This window comes from Cynocephalus volans, chromosome 11 (genome assembly GCF_027409185.1).
Source record: "Cynocephalus volans isolate mCynVol1 chromosome 11, mCynVol1.pri, whole genome shotgun sequence".
Classification (NCBI taxonomy): domain Eukaryota; kingdom Metazoa; phylum Chordata; class Mammalia; order Dermoptera; family Cynocephalidae; genus Cynocephalus; species Cynocephalus volans.
Window position 1 is genome coordinate 109,879,406 of NC_084470.1, and position 16,945 is coordinate 109,896,350.

Below are 16,945 nucleotides of genomic sequence, written 5' to 3' on the forward strand. Positions count from 1 at the left end.
TTATGTTTTAAATTGCTTTTTAAGATCACTAACTAATCATGAATGCTGAGCAATGCTAAAACTTTGCCATCAAAATTACTAAAATGTTATCATTTTAGATGTTAGATGTATACTTTATGACTAAATATTATAATTTAGAGTACCTGAATTAATTAGTAGTAGCATTTCTGTCTCTGTTGCTTAGAAGTATAATCATTAATTTTTTAATATACAAATGTTCTAATCCCACATATTTTGCTGTTTGGGGGAGAAAATGATCTGCTTTACAGCAGTGACTGGTGTTTAGAAAGACTTTATTTAAAGAACTAGTTTGTTTATTTTTCTTGTTTAAAGCCAGAAGTAGTTAACAAGGCCTCCCTTTTCTCTTATCATGATAGTTGAGTAGCGTTGCTTCTCAGAAAATTTCTCCATATCACAAAATTTTCTTGCAGGTGATTCTAAAATGTTTAGCCTCTCACTATTAAGAAAAATTAATTAAATCAAGGTCTGTACTAAAGAAGGATCGATTTGGTACTATAAGGACTATTTCAGTCTCTACATTGTGCCACCTCTCCTGTATTATATATGGCCCCCTCAGCCAGCAAACCTAAGCCCCACCGTTTTAGTTTGGGGTAAACCACTCAGAAAGTCGTTTTCTTTGATAATGTCAATATAATGCTATTTTGTTCAGTGTTTTTGGTTTTTTTACCATTATTTGGAGGACAGCAATAAAATTGTAGATTCAATCTTGCTTGGATCCAATAAGTTTCTTAAACTGCTCATAAGTACATCAGTATAGAAATATTTTAATACTTTCATAGATACCCTAAAAAGCTCCTTGATTTTCTTTTACTACTTAGGAATTTCAGGTTAACATAAGTGACTTTTTGTGCAAAAAAAAATATCTATTTTAATGTTATTTATGTAGATATCATCGCTTTTCCTATATGGCTGTAGGTATTAACAATCATTGTCTCATTTATCTAAATTTCATCTTATTTTAAACATCTGTCCTTATTCAATAATTATAAATGTTATGCTTATGCTTGGGAAACAGGCAATTGGCTTCCTGATAATGGCTGTCATATTTTTTGTAGCTATGTTTCTGTCATGTGTGAATTCATATGGAATACTTATAATGTCACTGGAAGTATATCCCCTATCTTCAGGTATATGGCCAAAACAACAATATATCATGAACTGCTACTGCAGTTCTCACATTCAAATGTTTGAACACTCTAAATAACAGTTCCAATTACTTTAGAAGATAAACTTACAGGTTGCTTCAGCTGCTTATTCTCTTATTTTAGAGTACCAGCAACCTCTTGAGCAATTATTGCATCCTTGATATGTCTCTATATCAAATTTAAACATAAAAATCTAGATCGCAATTTTGGTACTGTAATTCTGAGGCCCCAGTTTTCTCATGCACACACCAAGAAGTTAGACTAATCTCTAGAATTCTTTCCATTTTTGGAAATTTCTATGATTCTGTAATTGATTTTATCTTTGTATTGGAAAATATAGTGAAATATGACTATAAGCATTTAGGATAAGATACCATGGGATTCTGTTCTCTTGACCGAGCCTATTGATTCTTATTTGTTTGAAACTATAATCACCAGTCCCAAGGTGATATACTCATTTTTATGTACTGGAACATTAAAAGCAGTTAAGATTATGAATTGCTCTAGTCTTTTCATTCTCTTTTGCTGCAGTCAGAAGACCTTTAAGCTCCATAAATGCCACTCCCATCCCATTCATTGTCACCCTTGTCCCACCCCCATCCTGAAGCCAGGTGAGCCCAATCCATTCAAGAATAAACATGCTTTAAGTTGAGTTTGCTTTTTTACTTCCCACCGTATTTCTGGAGTAGTAGCACCTACCGATAGAAAGGTACAAGTAATATTTTGGTCATCGATGTAAAATCATATGTAATTATAACCACCTAATGACAGTAATGTGCTGTTCTTCAGGACAAATGGTATGTGTGTGGAACTGTGTAATTTCAAGGGATGGAAAGTTTATACTTGCTGTAGGAGGCCGGTCAGTTAGTTTCCTTTCAGTGAACGTGGTGAGTTTGGTTATGTATGTGTGTGTGTGCGTGTGCTAAATTTGTAATGTTGAAATACTAACATCTCCATGGATCTAAACAACTAGTGTAAATGGGAAGAATCCTCTTCAGCCTTTAGTATCAACTGGGCTTTCAGCCAATTTTACTAAAGTTTTGACTAAATTTGCTGATTTGATATTCTGGAGATACTTTTAGCTGCAGATTGAGAGATTATCCTTTTTCAAAATCTTTTTGTAAGATTTTCTCAAGTCTCTGCTGAGGAATCTCATTTGATTCCCACGTGCCTGTGTGGTAGACATGTCCTGTATCATTTTATCCTGAGCTGATAAACACATGTGGTTACCATGAGGCAGAGGGCTGGACCTCTGTCCCTTGCTATCAATAAGCTATTTCTGTTCCACAAATAATTATGTAAACTTGTCTTTAAAAGGATCAGTGCAGAAGATTTTAGCCATCCAATTTCACATCTAGGAACATAAATTAGTATTTTTAATTTAGTTAAGAATTTGTGCCCACTTTTTTTTATCTTACCATCTTCTTAGAGTTATAGCACTACAAAACTACCCAGGAAAGTGACAAACGGGATTGGAGATGAAATGTTTACCAGTCAATTTTAGAATTTTATGAGAAACGAATATATGTTGGTCTTTTGTGGCAGACAGATCTTTGTTCTTAACTTTCACAAAGCCATAATTAATGCTATCAGGTAACTAAGAAATCAAAATTATAACTTTCCATCTTATAGTTTACTTTTCTTTGGTTTTTACTCAAGTCTATCATCACTGTTTGGATTATTTTAATTTTATTTAAGATGATATATTTGGAAAGGAGGTTTTTTAGAAAAATTTATTGCAATCCTTAAATTTTATACATATTATGATATTGAAAATTTTTAGGTAAAAAATAAAAGCTGGTTCTTAAGTGTTCCTTATTATGCTCAATGCTCACTATACCTTGGCACAGTATAGGAAATATTTGCTACAAATAGCTCTGCACTTCCAACTTGAGTAATAAGCACATAAAATACTCTGCAGCTCCTTCACTTCCAAGAGTGACTATATTATTTTCAATTATAGGTCTTAAGATAATGAGCAATCTGTTACTAAAGGTCATTAGCATGGTGCAGATTATCTATGATATTGTAGAAGGTTGAAGTATTCACCACTTAAGTTGGTATCAGCATTCACTTACCGAGTATAATTGTCCTTACCACTTCTAGTCAAAGGAGTTAGAAAGTTCCCAGGAAAGTATAAGATTTGCAGGGAGAGATAAGGCCTTGAATAATTGTAGGGAAACAGAAAAGACCTAGCAGGGAAATCCCATTCTGCAAGGTAAACATAACCATGAGAACAGTAATTCAGGATTTGCAAGGGAAGCCTAGAGGAAAGAAACTATGACCATAGAGGTTTTCTGTGGTTCAACATGTTATAAAAATACAGAAAGAGTGGTTTGCGTGGCTAAAATATATGTAGGAGAAGTCTGGCTTTCTAGCCAGAGAACAAGAAATGAGGAATACAGACTTCCTGGAAAAAATAACGTGTCTTAACGGAAAGCTGTGAAATTGGAAGTTTTGTTTTTCTCACCATGGTTGAGCACAAAATTGGAAGTATTATTACTATTCCCAGTATTAAAACCATAACTTCTCCAGGCTGAACAAGACCTAAAAGGTTTCTTTTGGTGCAACGCCTTACTTGGTACAGAAACAGCTTCCCTGGTATTTCTGCTACATGTGTCTACAGCCTTTATAGGAATTCTGCCTGATGCACTATTTTCTAGAAGAGACCATCCCATCAGAAGTTTTTCACTCCCATTCTCTGTATGTCTCTCACCATTTTAATGCAAAAGAAAACACAACTTTAAAAAAACCACAAAAATGTATACCTTAATGAGTGTATTCGTTTCCTGTGCTACACTAACAAATTACCATAACTTGATGGCTTTAAACAACACATATTTATTCTCTTACTGTTCTTGCAGTCAGAAGTCCAAAATCAGGTTCACTGGGTGTAAGACAAGGTATGGACCGGGCTGTGCTCCTGCTAGAGGCTCTGGGTAGAACCTGTCTCCTTGCCCTTCCCCCCTTCTAGAGCTGCGGTCCTTACACCCTTGGCTGATGGCACCTTCCTCCATCATTAAAGCCAGCAGTGTAGCATTTTGCCCCAGTGGTAACATTGCCTTCTTCTCCCTCAGGCTCCCTCTTTTAAGGACACTTTTGCTTTCATTCAGGACCCACCTGGATAATCTAGGATAATTTTTCTTATCAAGAGCCTTGACTTAAACAAATCTGCAAAGTTCATTTTGCCATATAGGGTAATATTTGCAGGTTCCAGAGATTAGGACCTGGATATTTTGGGGGCCATTTCTCAGCCTACTATAATGAGTGTGTAAGCAAGGTCCAGGAATAAAACTTTGCGGGATACTCGGAAACCCGCCCAGGTGTCTTGTCCCAATCTTAACCCCCTCCCTTCCCACAAAAGTAACCACTATCCTGTCCTGACTTTTATACTCCTCGCTTCTTTGTGCTTCGTTATGGTTTTATTGCTAAATGTGTATCCTTAGTTACTACAGTTTAGTCTTGCTCATTTACCGCCCCCCCAAAAAAAATTCTTATTGATGGAATTTTAAGTCTCCTTTAATCTCAAAGTTTCTCTTCATTTTCATTTTCTTAAATTTTCTTCTGTCGAAGAAGGCAGGGCATTTGACCTGCACTTTCCCAGTCTGGATTTTGAAGATTGTATACTTTTGGCGCAGTCCGTCATGTTTTTCTGCCTTTTGTATCTTGTGCAAAGTGGCAACTAGATCCAGACACTTAACACCTCCAGCTCTATCCCTATGGCACCTGTAGGTGGTGTGTTGATCATTAGGAGGCTCGTAATGTCTGGTAGTCTTTCCTTTTGTGATGTTAGCAGCTGTAGATGCTCATTACCTAAATTTTTTAATCACTGGGGGCTTCAAAATGGTGATTTGTAATTTTGTCATTTTTTTCATTCAGTAATTGGGATATTTATAAAGTAATCCTTTTTATCTATGTTCCCAGTGATACAGTTTGTATAGGAAAAGTAGTATACGTGCTTGATTCTTTTCATTTGCCACTTTACAGAATAAATATTTGGTGCTCTGTGTAATGACTTAGAAACCATATATTCAAATATATTTAAGAAATTTGAATCAATTGCAATTACAATCCTGTCTGACGTTCAAATTGTCACATTTTTGATCGGGGGAACCCCTTCAGGTTGGCTTCTGGAATTTTTTTGAATGACTTATTGATAATAGATAGTATTCTTCCTATTTGGTATGACAAGATGTTTCACACTTATTTGAAATGTTTCCCGGCTGGCGTCTACAATCAGATTACAACCTGGATGCTACCCATTCAGTGGACAGAGCTAGGAACCCAGACACATAAACCCAAGTGTGTGTGTGTGTGTGTGTGTGTGTGTGTGTGTGTGTGTGTGTGTGTGTGTGTGTGTGTGAATGTATGTTTATCTTGGGGATACTTTGTCATCTAGTTTTGCTGTGAATGTCCATGAGTTTTTAGCTTTGCCATCTAGTTACTGGTTTTTTTTATGTGCAGATTTGGAGAGATTAAAAATTTTGATGCCACTATTGCCGTCTTCTTAGAATCTAGTCTACCTATTTTTAATCAAAACTTAGTGATTGGCACCTTTTTTCCAAATTCAGGGACAACTGTCTATGTTAATCAAGAGCCAGTTTGCCCTGGCAGTCAAGCAGTGTCCTTTAGTCCTTAGCTGATGGCTACCAGAGGATCACTCTGGTGGTCTCCTTCTATATTGCATATAGAAATTGGGAGGCACACATTCTCTTTTATAAAATAGACCTTTGCTCACTTCTCTGTCCTTTCCATCGTGTTCTATTTCATTCCTTAATGATTGGAGAGAATCACGTTGACCCTACCATTACTACTCTTCTTCATATAGACAGTTTACAAACACCAAAGAAAATCAACACCTGCGTTCCACAGAATAGGTTACTCTGAGAGTTGATTTATATTTTGTCTAAAGTTGACTCTCAGTATACTTTGTCTATTTCTAATATTCAATTCCATCAACAAAATGAGATTTGGCACCACTGAGGAAGTATTGATAAGAATGAGCTACAAGTCCTGAAGACAGTTCGAGCACAGGACTTGGAACTGTCCTGTTTTGGAAACTGTCTGTGCTCACATAGAACTATGCCTATGCTCACGATGATTAATATTTTTATCATAGAGAACAGCAGTGTTTTATTCCAGGTAAGATATGAAAATAAAATCTTTTGCAATGGCTCCAAATCTCATTGAGTTTTGCAGCTGTAGGCACAAAGACGTTTAGCTATCTTCCCAAAGTAAATGATCTGAACTAGACACTTTGCTCTAGTATCTTCTTCACAGAATAAAAAACTGCAAGTTATGAAAGGGTTCTATTTTATTATTAGGTGTTGAAACTTAATACATGGGTGACAATATTTGTATCATTTAATCTCTGGTTATCTTTTGAAATCTTGATTCTTTTAGAATAGCATTTTTATCTTATTGTCTAGTTCAGTAGTTCTCAACCCTGGCCTGGCAGTTTAAATGTCTAGATTTTTAAAAATACTTATGTCCTGGATCCAGCTCCAATATTCTGATCTAATAGGTCTGGGCTTGGTCCCAGGTTCCCAAGATTTTTAATAGTTTGCCCAGTGTTTTTAATGTTCAGCTTATTCCTGTCTAGTTAGTTCATAAACCAATGATCTCCATTATAAAGTTTAGCTGGTTTCCATTAGTACAAATACTGGAACCATTTCCTTTAAAGCATAGTTAAAAAGAAACCAGCACCAACAACCGAAGCTAAATAATTACATAAATTAATGCCAGTTCTATTGAGCCTAACATCAATGTGTAAATTTAGCCAAAAGAATAAAACATATATTAAAGCCGCAGAGCCAGAACTTGAACTGGGATCCCTAATGGAGATTAATATTTTCTTCAGCAGTCTGCCAGCTGAATCATGGACTAATTAAGTAGTTCAGATTTAGTGAGTTTGCATTTAAAGTATTAGCAGATCTGAGGATGGGTAAAGCTAAAATGAGGTAGAATCTTTTCTGTAAATGGGAAGTTAAATTATCATAGTAATTTGATTAAATCATTTTTAAATCTCTCAAGCTAAATCACAGCCTTTAAAGAATAGTTTGAAGTCTTAATTGCTGTTTGCGAGCATATCTCTCTGCTATTTGTTCTCGCCTCATTTCCTGTGACATCCTATAATATATCTCCTGCAGGGCAGGAGTAGTGGGGGAGGCAAGACTTGGGGCGAGGGCTGAAGTGACTGTGTAGCTGACTTGAAGCATTTAAAGATATGCCATGTAGAAAAAGGAAATTTATCCTATATTGTTCCAGTCACTAGAACCAGGGCCAAAAGATTGAATTTGGAGACAAATTTTGGAAAATAAGAAGAAGACATTTATAATATCAGTTCCATCTTTTGTAAAGTTGAATACTCTACGTGCTCTACGTGCAGCTGCAGATGTCTTCATTAGGAAGGTTGTAGAGAAGGTTGCTGATGAAGACACAAGTTTCAATGAGATGAGCTCAGAGGATAATTTCATCTCATTTTTTTTTTAAAGGAAATGCCATGTTCAGGGTTAACACGTTCTAGCAGCATAAGTCGTTTCAAAGAAGCCTGAGTATGAGCCTGACTCTGACACTTACTCCAGTGTTACTTGACATGTAGGGTCATTGGGAGGTGAAATGGGGCAATGTTCACCCGAAACAGGTGCTTAATAAATGGTGAATTTATGACTTTTGATTTTTATTCTGCCTTTTTTTTTTGTCTAGTTAGAAAATAGTTATTTTGTTTTAATTTTCTTTTGTCTGTAAAGAATGTAATTCCTCCTAGCTTCCTCACCCATCTGTTCCTCTCTGTGTTCATGTAGAGTGCTCACCTTTAGTCCCAGGATAGTCATCTCTGTTCCTTATTTGCAGGCTCCTCACTGCAGTCTTTTGTTTACCTGGAGACTCACCATTAAGGTGTGCCCATGCCCCCATTTTTCCTTCAGGCAGCATTTAAGTACAAAAATAGAAAGAAAAAGAATCAGAGAACGTTGTCATCTCCATGACCGTTTTTCCATCACTGACATTACCAACCCTTAGACAGCTTGGGAAATTGCATAGGCTTGTTCCCAAGGGAAGACACCAGAGGAAGCGGATGAGATGGCCATGCACAAAGGCACAAGACTGAAGGGAAGTCCGGGTAGAAACAGTCCACAGGGAAAGGCCAGGTGTGTGTTGGGGAATGTCTTGAGTCCCGCTCTGAGAGAGGCACCAACCAGGTCAACACCGTTTTCCACTCTGAAGAATTCCTTTTTTTGGCTCTACTAGGCAGGTTAAAGTCTTGAGCAGTAGATTCTTATAAGCGACTGTTTTCCAGTTTATTCAACATTCTTTCAAACGAATGTGTCATTAACTACCTAATGAAATAATGGTCAATTCACCAACAGTGTGGTGAAATGATTCAAGTTAACAGTGTAAGAGAAAAAGCAATATACAAAATACAAAGAAGCTTAAAAAACATTACAGGTTATATCCGTCTTTTAAGTACATTGCCCTATTTCTTTTTTACTCTAAGTTTAGCCACCTAAATTTAAGGTACATTTCCGGTCTCTTTTTTTCATATGATCTGTATTTGAATTGTATGAAAGATTAGGCTAACTACATATATCTTAGAGCTCAGCATTCTCAGAGAACTAGAATTATTAAACATGAAGAATCCCCCAAAGACTCCATTATGTGTAATTAACAGATAAACTGTCATCAGAATCAATAAAACGTGCTAAATGATTCAAACTTGTATATAATTAAGTGTCTGTTTTAGAGCTAGAGCTGTAACTTTTATTTTTTCTCCACATCTCACATTTCTCACAAGAATAATTGTGGAAACCTTGTTAACCCTTTCTTTGCTTGATTGAATTAAATTTTCAGGTTAATCATTTAAGGGCAAAGTTCACTTTCACAAATGTGAAAAATATTTCAGGACTCAATGATCTAAAGACACCATTTGTTTTTTTAGCAGGGAAGTAGACTATGTAAGGATGCTTTAATAAACTGTTATTAGAACATTAAAAATCCTGAAAGAACAAAAAACAAAACAAAAAAAAGAATCCTGAAAGAATAAACAATTTATTGTGATTTTTGTACAGTGCTAGATTCAAGGTATTAACATGGAGTCCTTAAGATCTTAAAGTTATCATTTTTTTTCCCCTGTCGGAAATATAGGATTTATGCATGCAAGATCAGAATTTAAAACAACTTTACCTTACACAGCACTTAAAATAATACTTTTAATAGATGGACTTCCAAAATTGTTTGTTGAATGAATGAATAAATACATGAATGAGAGAATGAATAAAATAGCCAAGACTGTAATCTGTTAAAAGAAAGCCTTCTCTTGCTCAGTCTTAGGAGTTAAAACACATTTTAAACAATAGATCTTTTGTAATAATTCCCATGTTCTAAGCCAGCATTAGAAATGATCTACTGTGGGGAAATTTAGTAAAAAATAATAGAGGTTTTAGAAATGTGAAACCTTGAACAATCACAGCCTTCAGCTTAGAGAAGTCCAACAATGATATTTCACATTTATAACTCTAACCTCCATAGGTTTATTATTAATGTGATTATTTGTATTTTTGCTCCATGTACAGACTCCATGCACATAGAAGATGTTGAAGCCGTTCAAAAGCTGCAGGACGTCTTACATGAGGCCCTGCAGGATTACGAGGCTGGCCAGCACATGGAAGACCCTCGTCGAGCTGGCAAGATGCTGATGACACTGCCCCTCCTGAGGCAGACCTCCACCAAGGCCGTGCAGCACTTCTACAACATCAAACTAGAAGGCAAAGTCCCCATGCACAAACTTTTTTTGGAAATGTTGGAGGCCAAGGTCTGACTAAAAGCTTCCTGGGCCTTCCCGTCCTGCACGTTGAAAAAGGGAAAATAAACCCAAGAGTGATGTCAAAGAAACTTAGAGCTTAGTTAACAACATCAAAATTCCACAAAGACTGCACTGATCATTTAGCAGCAAGACTATGAAGCAGCTTTCAGATTCCTCCGTATCTTCCTGATGAATTTATTTCTCCTTTGTCTTCCATCTTCATTTCTCCTACCCTCCCCACTTCTCTGCCTCTTTATTTATTTTTTTCCTCTCTCTTCCTTCATCCCCCTCTCCCTCATTTCCTTCCTTCCTCCTTTCCTTTCCTTCCTTCCTTCTGCTGCTGAACTTTTAAAAGAGGTCTCTAACTGAAGAGAGATGGAAGCCAGCCCAGCCAAAGGATGGAGATCCATAATATGGATACCAGTGAACTTATTGTGAACCATAACGTCCCCAATGACTAAGGAATCAAAGAGAGAACCAACGTACCTAAAAGTACAGTACAACATAGACGAATTGACTGAGTGCAGTATTAGATTTCACGGGAGCAGCCTCTAATTAGACAACTCAAGCAATGTTGCATCGGCTGCTGCTTATCATTGCTTTTCCATCTAGATCAGTTACAGCCATTTGATTCCTTAATTGTTTTTTCAAGTCTTCCAGGTATTTGTTAGTTTAGCTACTATGTAACTTTTTCAGGGAATAGTTTAAGCTTTATTCATTCATGCAATACTAAAGAGAAATGAGAATACTGCAATTTTGTGCTGGCTTTGAACAATTATGAACAATGATGACGGACAAATGAATCCTGAAGGAAGATTTTTAAAAAATGTTTTGTTTCTTCTTACAAATGGAGATTTTTTTGTACCAGCTTTACCACTTTTCAGCCATTTATTAATGTGGGAATTTAACTTACTCAAGCAATAGTTGAAGGGAAGGTGCATATTATCACGGATGCAATTTATGTTGTGTGCCAGTCTGGTCCCAAACATCAATTTCTTAACATGAGCTCCAGTTTACCTAAATGTTCACTGACACAAAGGATTAGATTACACCTGCAGTGACTCAGAGTAGTCACTTATATAAGCACTGCACATGGAATACAGATCTGTAGAATGATCAGGAGTGCACCTCTCTACCTGGGAGGTACAGTTGCCATATGATTTCTAGCTGCCACGGTGGTTAGGAATGAGATACTGCCTGTTTGCAAAGTTACAGACATTGTCTCAAAAGGAGCTGTGAGCCAGTATTCATTTAAGAGGCAATAAGGCAAATGCCAGAATTTAAAACAAAAAAGATCATCAAAGACAGCAGACACCTGACCAAATTCTAAAACCTAATCCATATGAGTTTATTCATTTAGGAATGTTTGCTTAAATTAATCTGCAGTTTTTACCAAGAGCTAAGCCAATATGTGTGCTTTCCAACCGGTATTGTCACAGCATGAAAGTCAGTCAGGTTCCAGACTGTTAAGAGGTGTAATCTAATGAAGAAATCAATTAGATGCCCCCGAAATCTACAGTCGCTGAATAACCAATCAACAGTAACCTCCATCAAATGCTATACCAATGGACCAGTGTTAGTAGCTGCTCCCTGTGCTATGTGAACAGTCTTATTCTATGTACACAGATGTAATTAAAATTGTAATCCTAACAAACAAAAGAAATGTAGTTCAGCTTTTCAATGTTTCATGTTTGCTGTGCTTTTCTGAATTTTATGTTGCATTCAAAGACTGTTGTCTTGTTCTTGTGGTGTTTGGATTCTTGTGGTGTGTGCTTTTAGACACAGGGTAGAATTAGAGACAATATTGGATGTACAATTCCTCAGGAGACTACAGTAGTATATTCTATTCCTTACCAGTAATAAGGTTCTTCCTAATAATAATTAAGAGATTAAAACTCTAAACAAGTATTCATTATGAACAGATACACATCAAAATCATAATAATATTTTCAAAACAAGGAATAATTTCTCTAATGGTTTATTATAGAATACCAATGTATAGCTTAGAAATGAAACTTTGAATATTTCAAGAATATAGATAAGTCTAATTTTTAAATGCTGTATATATGGCTTTCACTCAATCATCTCTCAGATATTGTTATTAACTGGCTCTGTGTTGTTGCGAAACTTTTTGGTGCGGACTCGTTTCCAAAACTATTGCTACTTTGTGTGCTTTAAACAAAATACCTTGGGTTGATGTTTCATCAACCCAGTGCTAGGAATACTGTGTATCTATCATTAGCTATATGGGACTATATTGTAGATTGTGGTTTCTCAGTAGAGAAGTGACTGTAGTGTGATTCTAGATAAATCATCATTAGCAATTCATTCAGATGGTCAATAACTCGAAATTTATAGCTGTGATAGGAGTTCAGAAATTGGCACATCCCTTTAAAAATGACAACAGAAAATACAACTCCTGGGAAAAAAAGGTGCTGATTCTATAAGATTATTTATACATGTAAGTGTTCAAGAAGATTATTTTCCAGAAAAGTTTGTGCAGGGTTTAAGTTGCTACTGTTCAACTACACTATATATGAATAAAATATATACAATATATACATTGTTTTCACTGTATCACATTAAAGTATTTGGGCTTCAGAAGTAAGAGCCAACCAACTGAAAACATGAGATGGAGATATGTTGAAAGAATGAGATACAATTTTTAGTTTTCAGTTTAAGTGACTTATCAGCATCCCAAAAGAGCAAGTATCTCACAAATAGGAAACAAAACGAAAACGTAGACCTAAAAGAACTGCACGGGCTTTAGGGTAAATGCTCATCTTAAACAGTTTCACTTGAGGAAAGATTTTCATGTTTCAAGCAAGACCATTTACTTAATGTGAAGTTTTGGAAAGTTATAAAGGTGTATGTTTTAGCCATATGAGTTTAATTTTTATTTTGCTTCTTTTAGATTTGATCTTATTTAAAGCAATATGATTGTGTGACTCCTTGTAGTTACACTTGTGTTTCAATCAGATCAGATTGTTGTATTTATTCCACTATTTTGCATTTAAATGATAACATAAAAGATATAAAAAATTTAAAACTGCTATTTTTCTTATAGAAGAGAAAATGGGTGTTGGTGATTGTATTTTAATTATTTAAGCATCTCTGTTTACCTGCCTAGGAAAACATTTTATGGCAGACTTATGTGCAAAGATCGTAAAAGGACAAAAAATTTAAACTGCTTATAATAATCCAGGAGTTGCATTATAGCCAGTAGTAAAAATAATAATAATAATAATAAACCATGTCTATAGCTGTAGATGGGCTTCACATCTGTAAAGCAATCAATTGTATATTTTTGTGATGTGTACCATACCGTGTGCTCCAGCAAATGTCCATTTGTGTAAATGTATTTATTTTATATTGTATATATTGTTAAATGCAAAAAGGAGATATGATTCTGTAACTCCAATCAGTTCAGATGTGTAACTCAAATTATTATGCCTTTCAGGATGATGGTAGAGCAATATTAAACAAGCTTCCACTTTTGACTGCTCTTTTGTATTGTGTTTCTTTTTTTCCCCACTAAAGAACCAAATCAATAAACACTGCCCTTTGTTGCTTCCACTCAAAGAGTATCTCTGAGTACCTGTTCCCGAAAAATAAAGTAGGAGTTTAAATAAGAGCTATATAAAGGCTTGTCAGGATGAATTCTAGGGTGCCAAGAGACATTTTGCATATTTAAGAGTATGCAAAGTGTCTCATGGCACATTAGAATTCATTCTGACAAGACTTTATATAGCTCTTATTTAATCTTAAAGCATCTCCACATCATCCTGCATTACTCAAAATCATCACCTCTATGTCAATGTCATAACAGAAAACTTTCCTCCTATTTTAAGATCATATTAAAACCAGCTAGAGATACCTATTATTTTCCTCTATCAACAATGAAATCATGTGCTTGCACTGGGCTCGCCAGCAAGCTGCAGGCTTTGTGGAGCAGCAGTGGAGTTGCTGGCCAGATCTCCTGAATGCAAAGTCAACAGTAGAGCTTATAGATTGGTGTGAAATAGGAGGGGGAGCTGTCTTCAAAAGCAAGAGGGTTCAACAGCACTGCTGACAGCAAATGGCCTCCTTTTGCCTTTTACACTCAAAGAGGTTAAGGCCCTTGCTGCTCAGGGTCAAGCTGTAGCTTCCACTGGACCCTCCTGGAGTAATCACCGAAGTGCTAATATGTGCTTTCTGGATTTCTTTGCCTATCTTGAGAGTGTTTTGTCATTGTGTTTGCCCACCGTATTTCTCACCTTTCAGAGGTGGCTAGTTCTCTAGAGAAGCAAGCTGATGACAAAGGCCACTCGCTAAACTAAATCGGTTTTTAGGGGCATGAGGTTACCTAAATCACTAAGACACACTAGCTACCGAGATAGCTCAGCGTGTCTTTTCCTATTTTAATGTCCTTTGAGTGGCAACAGCTCAGCATAGAATCTGACATGTTTTACTTTTGATATTTTTCAATACTTGGGTGAAACTGAAATAATGCAAGATACAAACTTGCAAGACACTAAAAGGAAAAACCGTGTCTGTGATCTACCAAGAAGGTCCTCATTTTATTATATTTGGTAGACACACATACTTTTAAGAACTCAACTACCTGAATTTTTCTGCTGTTTTTTATAATTTAGAATTACTACAGGGCAACTTTTTGGGACTGACATTTATCACAGATGCCTCAGCAGTAAAAGAAAATAACAAAGTAGGACTTTGACATTTTAGCATGATGTATTTCTCAATATATAAAAAACAAGTAGCTCTTACAAATGGGTTATATATTTATTTTGAGTGATTTATTTTTAAGCCAGTGGTTCTCAAACTTGTCTACATATTGGAATTACCTGGGGAGTGCCCACACTTCCTGATCCTCACATCCCACCTACAGAGATTGTGTTTTCATTGGTCTGAGATGTGGCCTGGACTTTGGAATGTTGAGAATAGATCTTCAAGTGATTCTAATATAAAAACAAGATGGGGAAACCAATGCTTTACATTTTTATACCTTTCTCAAATAAGGCAAGAATGTCTTTAAAAATGAAGATCACACATTGGTTCTGAATTTTTGTTATGGTTTTAGAATTTTAAAAAAAATCAAGACAAAAAGATTTAACCTTTTTTTTTTTCCCTTACAAAGCCAGTGCAATGAACTTCAACTGTTTTGACCTCCTTCCCTCTTCATCACCTCCGCCCTTTCTATACACGCCCTTCTTCAAAACATGTGGAAAACACATTTTATGTGATGACTCTCAAGCCATATCTTCAGCTTATACCCTCATATAAAAATGGAGATGCCTGCTCAAAAGACGTGTACACAGTATCTCACAATCATTTTTTTTTTTTAAATCCTGATCACTTGGCCTTTCATGTGCTTTAAAACTAATTTAGGTGTTTTTCCCCACTGAAAAACAAAAGAGCCACAAAATTAAAAATTTTTGGATTTCTTGGAATGAATACTTTTATCTATACTTTCCAAGTTGTTGATTTAGGTAGATTAGAAATGAGACAGAATTGAGATAGAATATCCCATTCTTGGGTCTCCACAAAAATCTTTAGGCACACTTTGCTTATTATAAAGTTAAGTTTACAATTAACCTGTGAAGGAAAAGAGAGCGATGCTCAAGGTCTTTGTTTCATCCACAATGGTTTACATACTGAATGGATATTCCCATAGTCCAGTAGATATGGAAGCATTTAAGTCAGTGTGTCTGGCCCTTTCAGATCCCCAAGTCTAGTTTCTCATGCCCCTTGGTAGTGTGGAAGGAACAAAATGAAATGAGTAGCAGTAGATGGATTGTTCACGGCACCTTATTATGAAACAAAATAGAAAAGAAAGGAATTTCAAAACATAATCCTCCTTCCCCACGAGTATTTGTCTTGTTCTCCATGAAGTTAAAGGTCTGAAATAATGTGCCCATCAGGGGCTCAATGTTGCATGTCCATGCCAGTTGGTCCAAGGGCTTGTTATGATGGTAATGACCTACTGAAACGTGAGCTTGGATTGCAACAATACAATTGCTACTAGCTCACCCGCTGGGAGAAATATTTTATTATTGTCAAATGTCCTCCATAGAGATTTGTTTTGCCTGTTCCTGTTTAAATTAAATTCAAAGCAGAACTGCTTTACTATTTCTCTGGAGTATATTTCAGATAAACAACTAGTCTCAAAATTTAAGATTCCTGGCTAGTTTAAATTTGTTTACTAGCAGAAAAATTACAATAGGTGACACCATAGCTGCAGGAATATTATGATTGCAGCCACACAAGAGATTTATGTACTGAGTCCATGGCCTAAAAGCAAGGAGAACTCCCTTTCTCATTACAGATACCAGCCAGATTAATAATTAAATATTCCATCAACTGTACAACCTTGAAAAAAAATGTACGAATATACTAATGCATTGCCATGGCATGACATAGAATTTTGGTTATGAGAAACTTGCTCCAAGTAAGAAGTGTTTATAAATTTAAGATCATAAACCAAATGTGTATATGCAAATAATTTTTTTTAAACAGCAACATAGTAGACATGGCACACAAGCCCAAAGCATGAACGAAAATGTTCTTTGAGCATAATATATCTTTTTCAGTGTTATTTTTTTAAAAGAATTGGAAAGAATATCCTGTAATATGTGGAATTATTGGGATAGTTTTGCTAGAGCACTGATATTGCAGCTTCCACAAAGGATTCCAAAATGGTGAAACTTTAGTCAATACGAATTTTGTTGCATGCAGTCAAATTAGAAGTAGACCTTATTTCACAAATAAATAAATAAATAAATAAAAGGAAACAAAGCCTGTTACCTTTGTGAAAATAATAGTGGCCTCTATGTTTCATAATGGGCTGAACTTTGGAGAGTTGACTTTAGGTAATGCAAACTGTTGGGAGGTGTCACTAAAAGGGCCCAACAGGAAAACACTTCAGACTAGCAGGAGCATAAAAATCACACTATTTGCACTCCAGTTCAATCTGCCATGC

At 35.8% G+C, this 16,945-nt stretch overlaps 1 protein-coding gene across 18 annotated transcripts in view; it reads left to right on the top strand.

Moving 5' to 3' along the window:
* ESRRG (estrogen related receptor gamma) overlaps positions 1-13,471 on the top strand; it is a 546,637-nt gene extending 533,166 nt beyond the window's left edge. For all 18 annotated transcript variants that reach the window (XM_063113805.1, XM_063113797.1, XM_063113800.1 and 15 more), the window contains one exon: positions 9,737-13,471. In XM_063113805.1, the coding sequence (XP_062969875.1) occupies positions 9,737-9,981 (245 nt within the window). In that variant the 3' untranslated portion in view covers positions 9,982-13,471. The remainder of the gene's footprint in view (positions 1-9,736) is intronic.
* Positions 13,472-16,945: the final 3,474 nt, after the last annotated feature.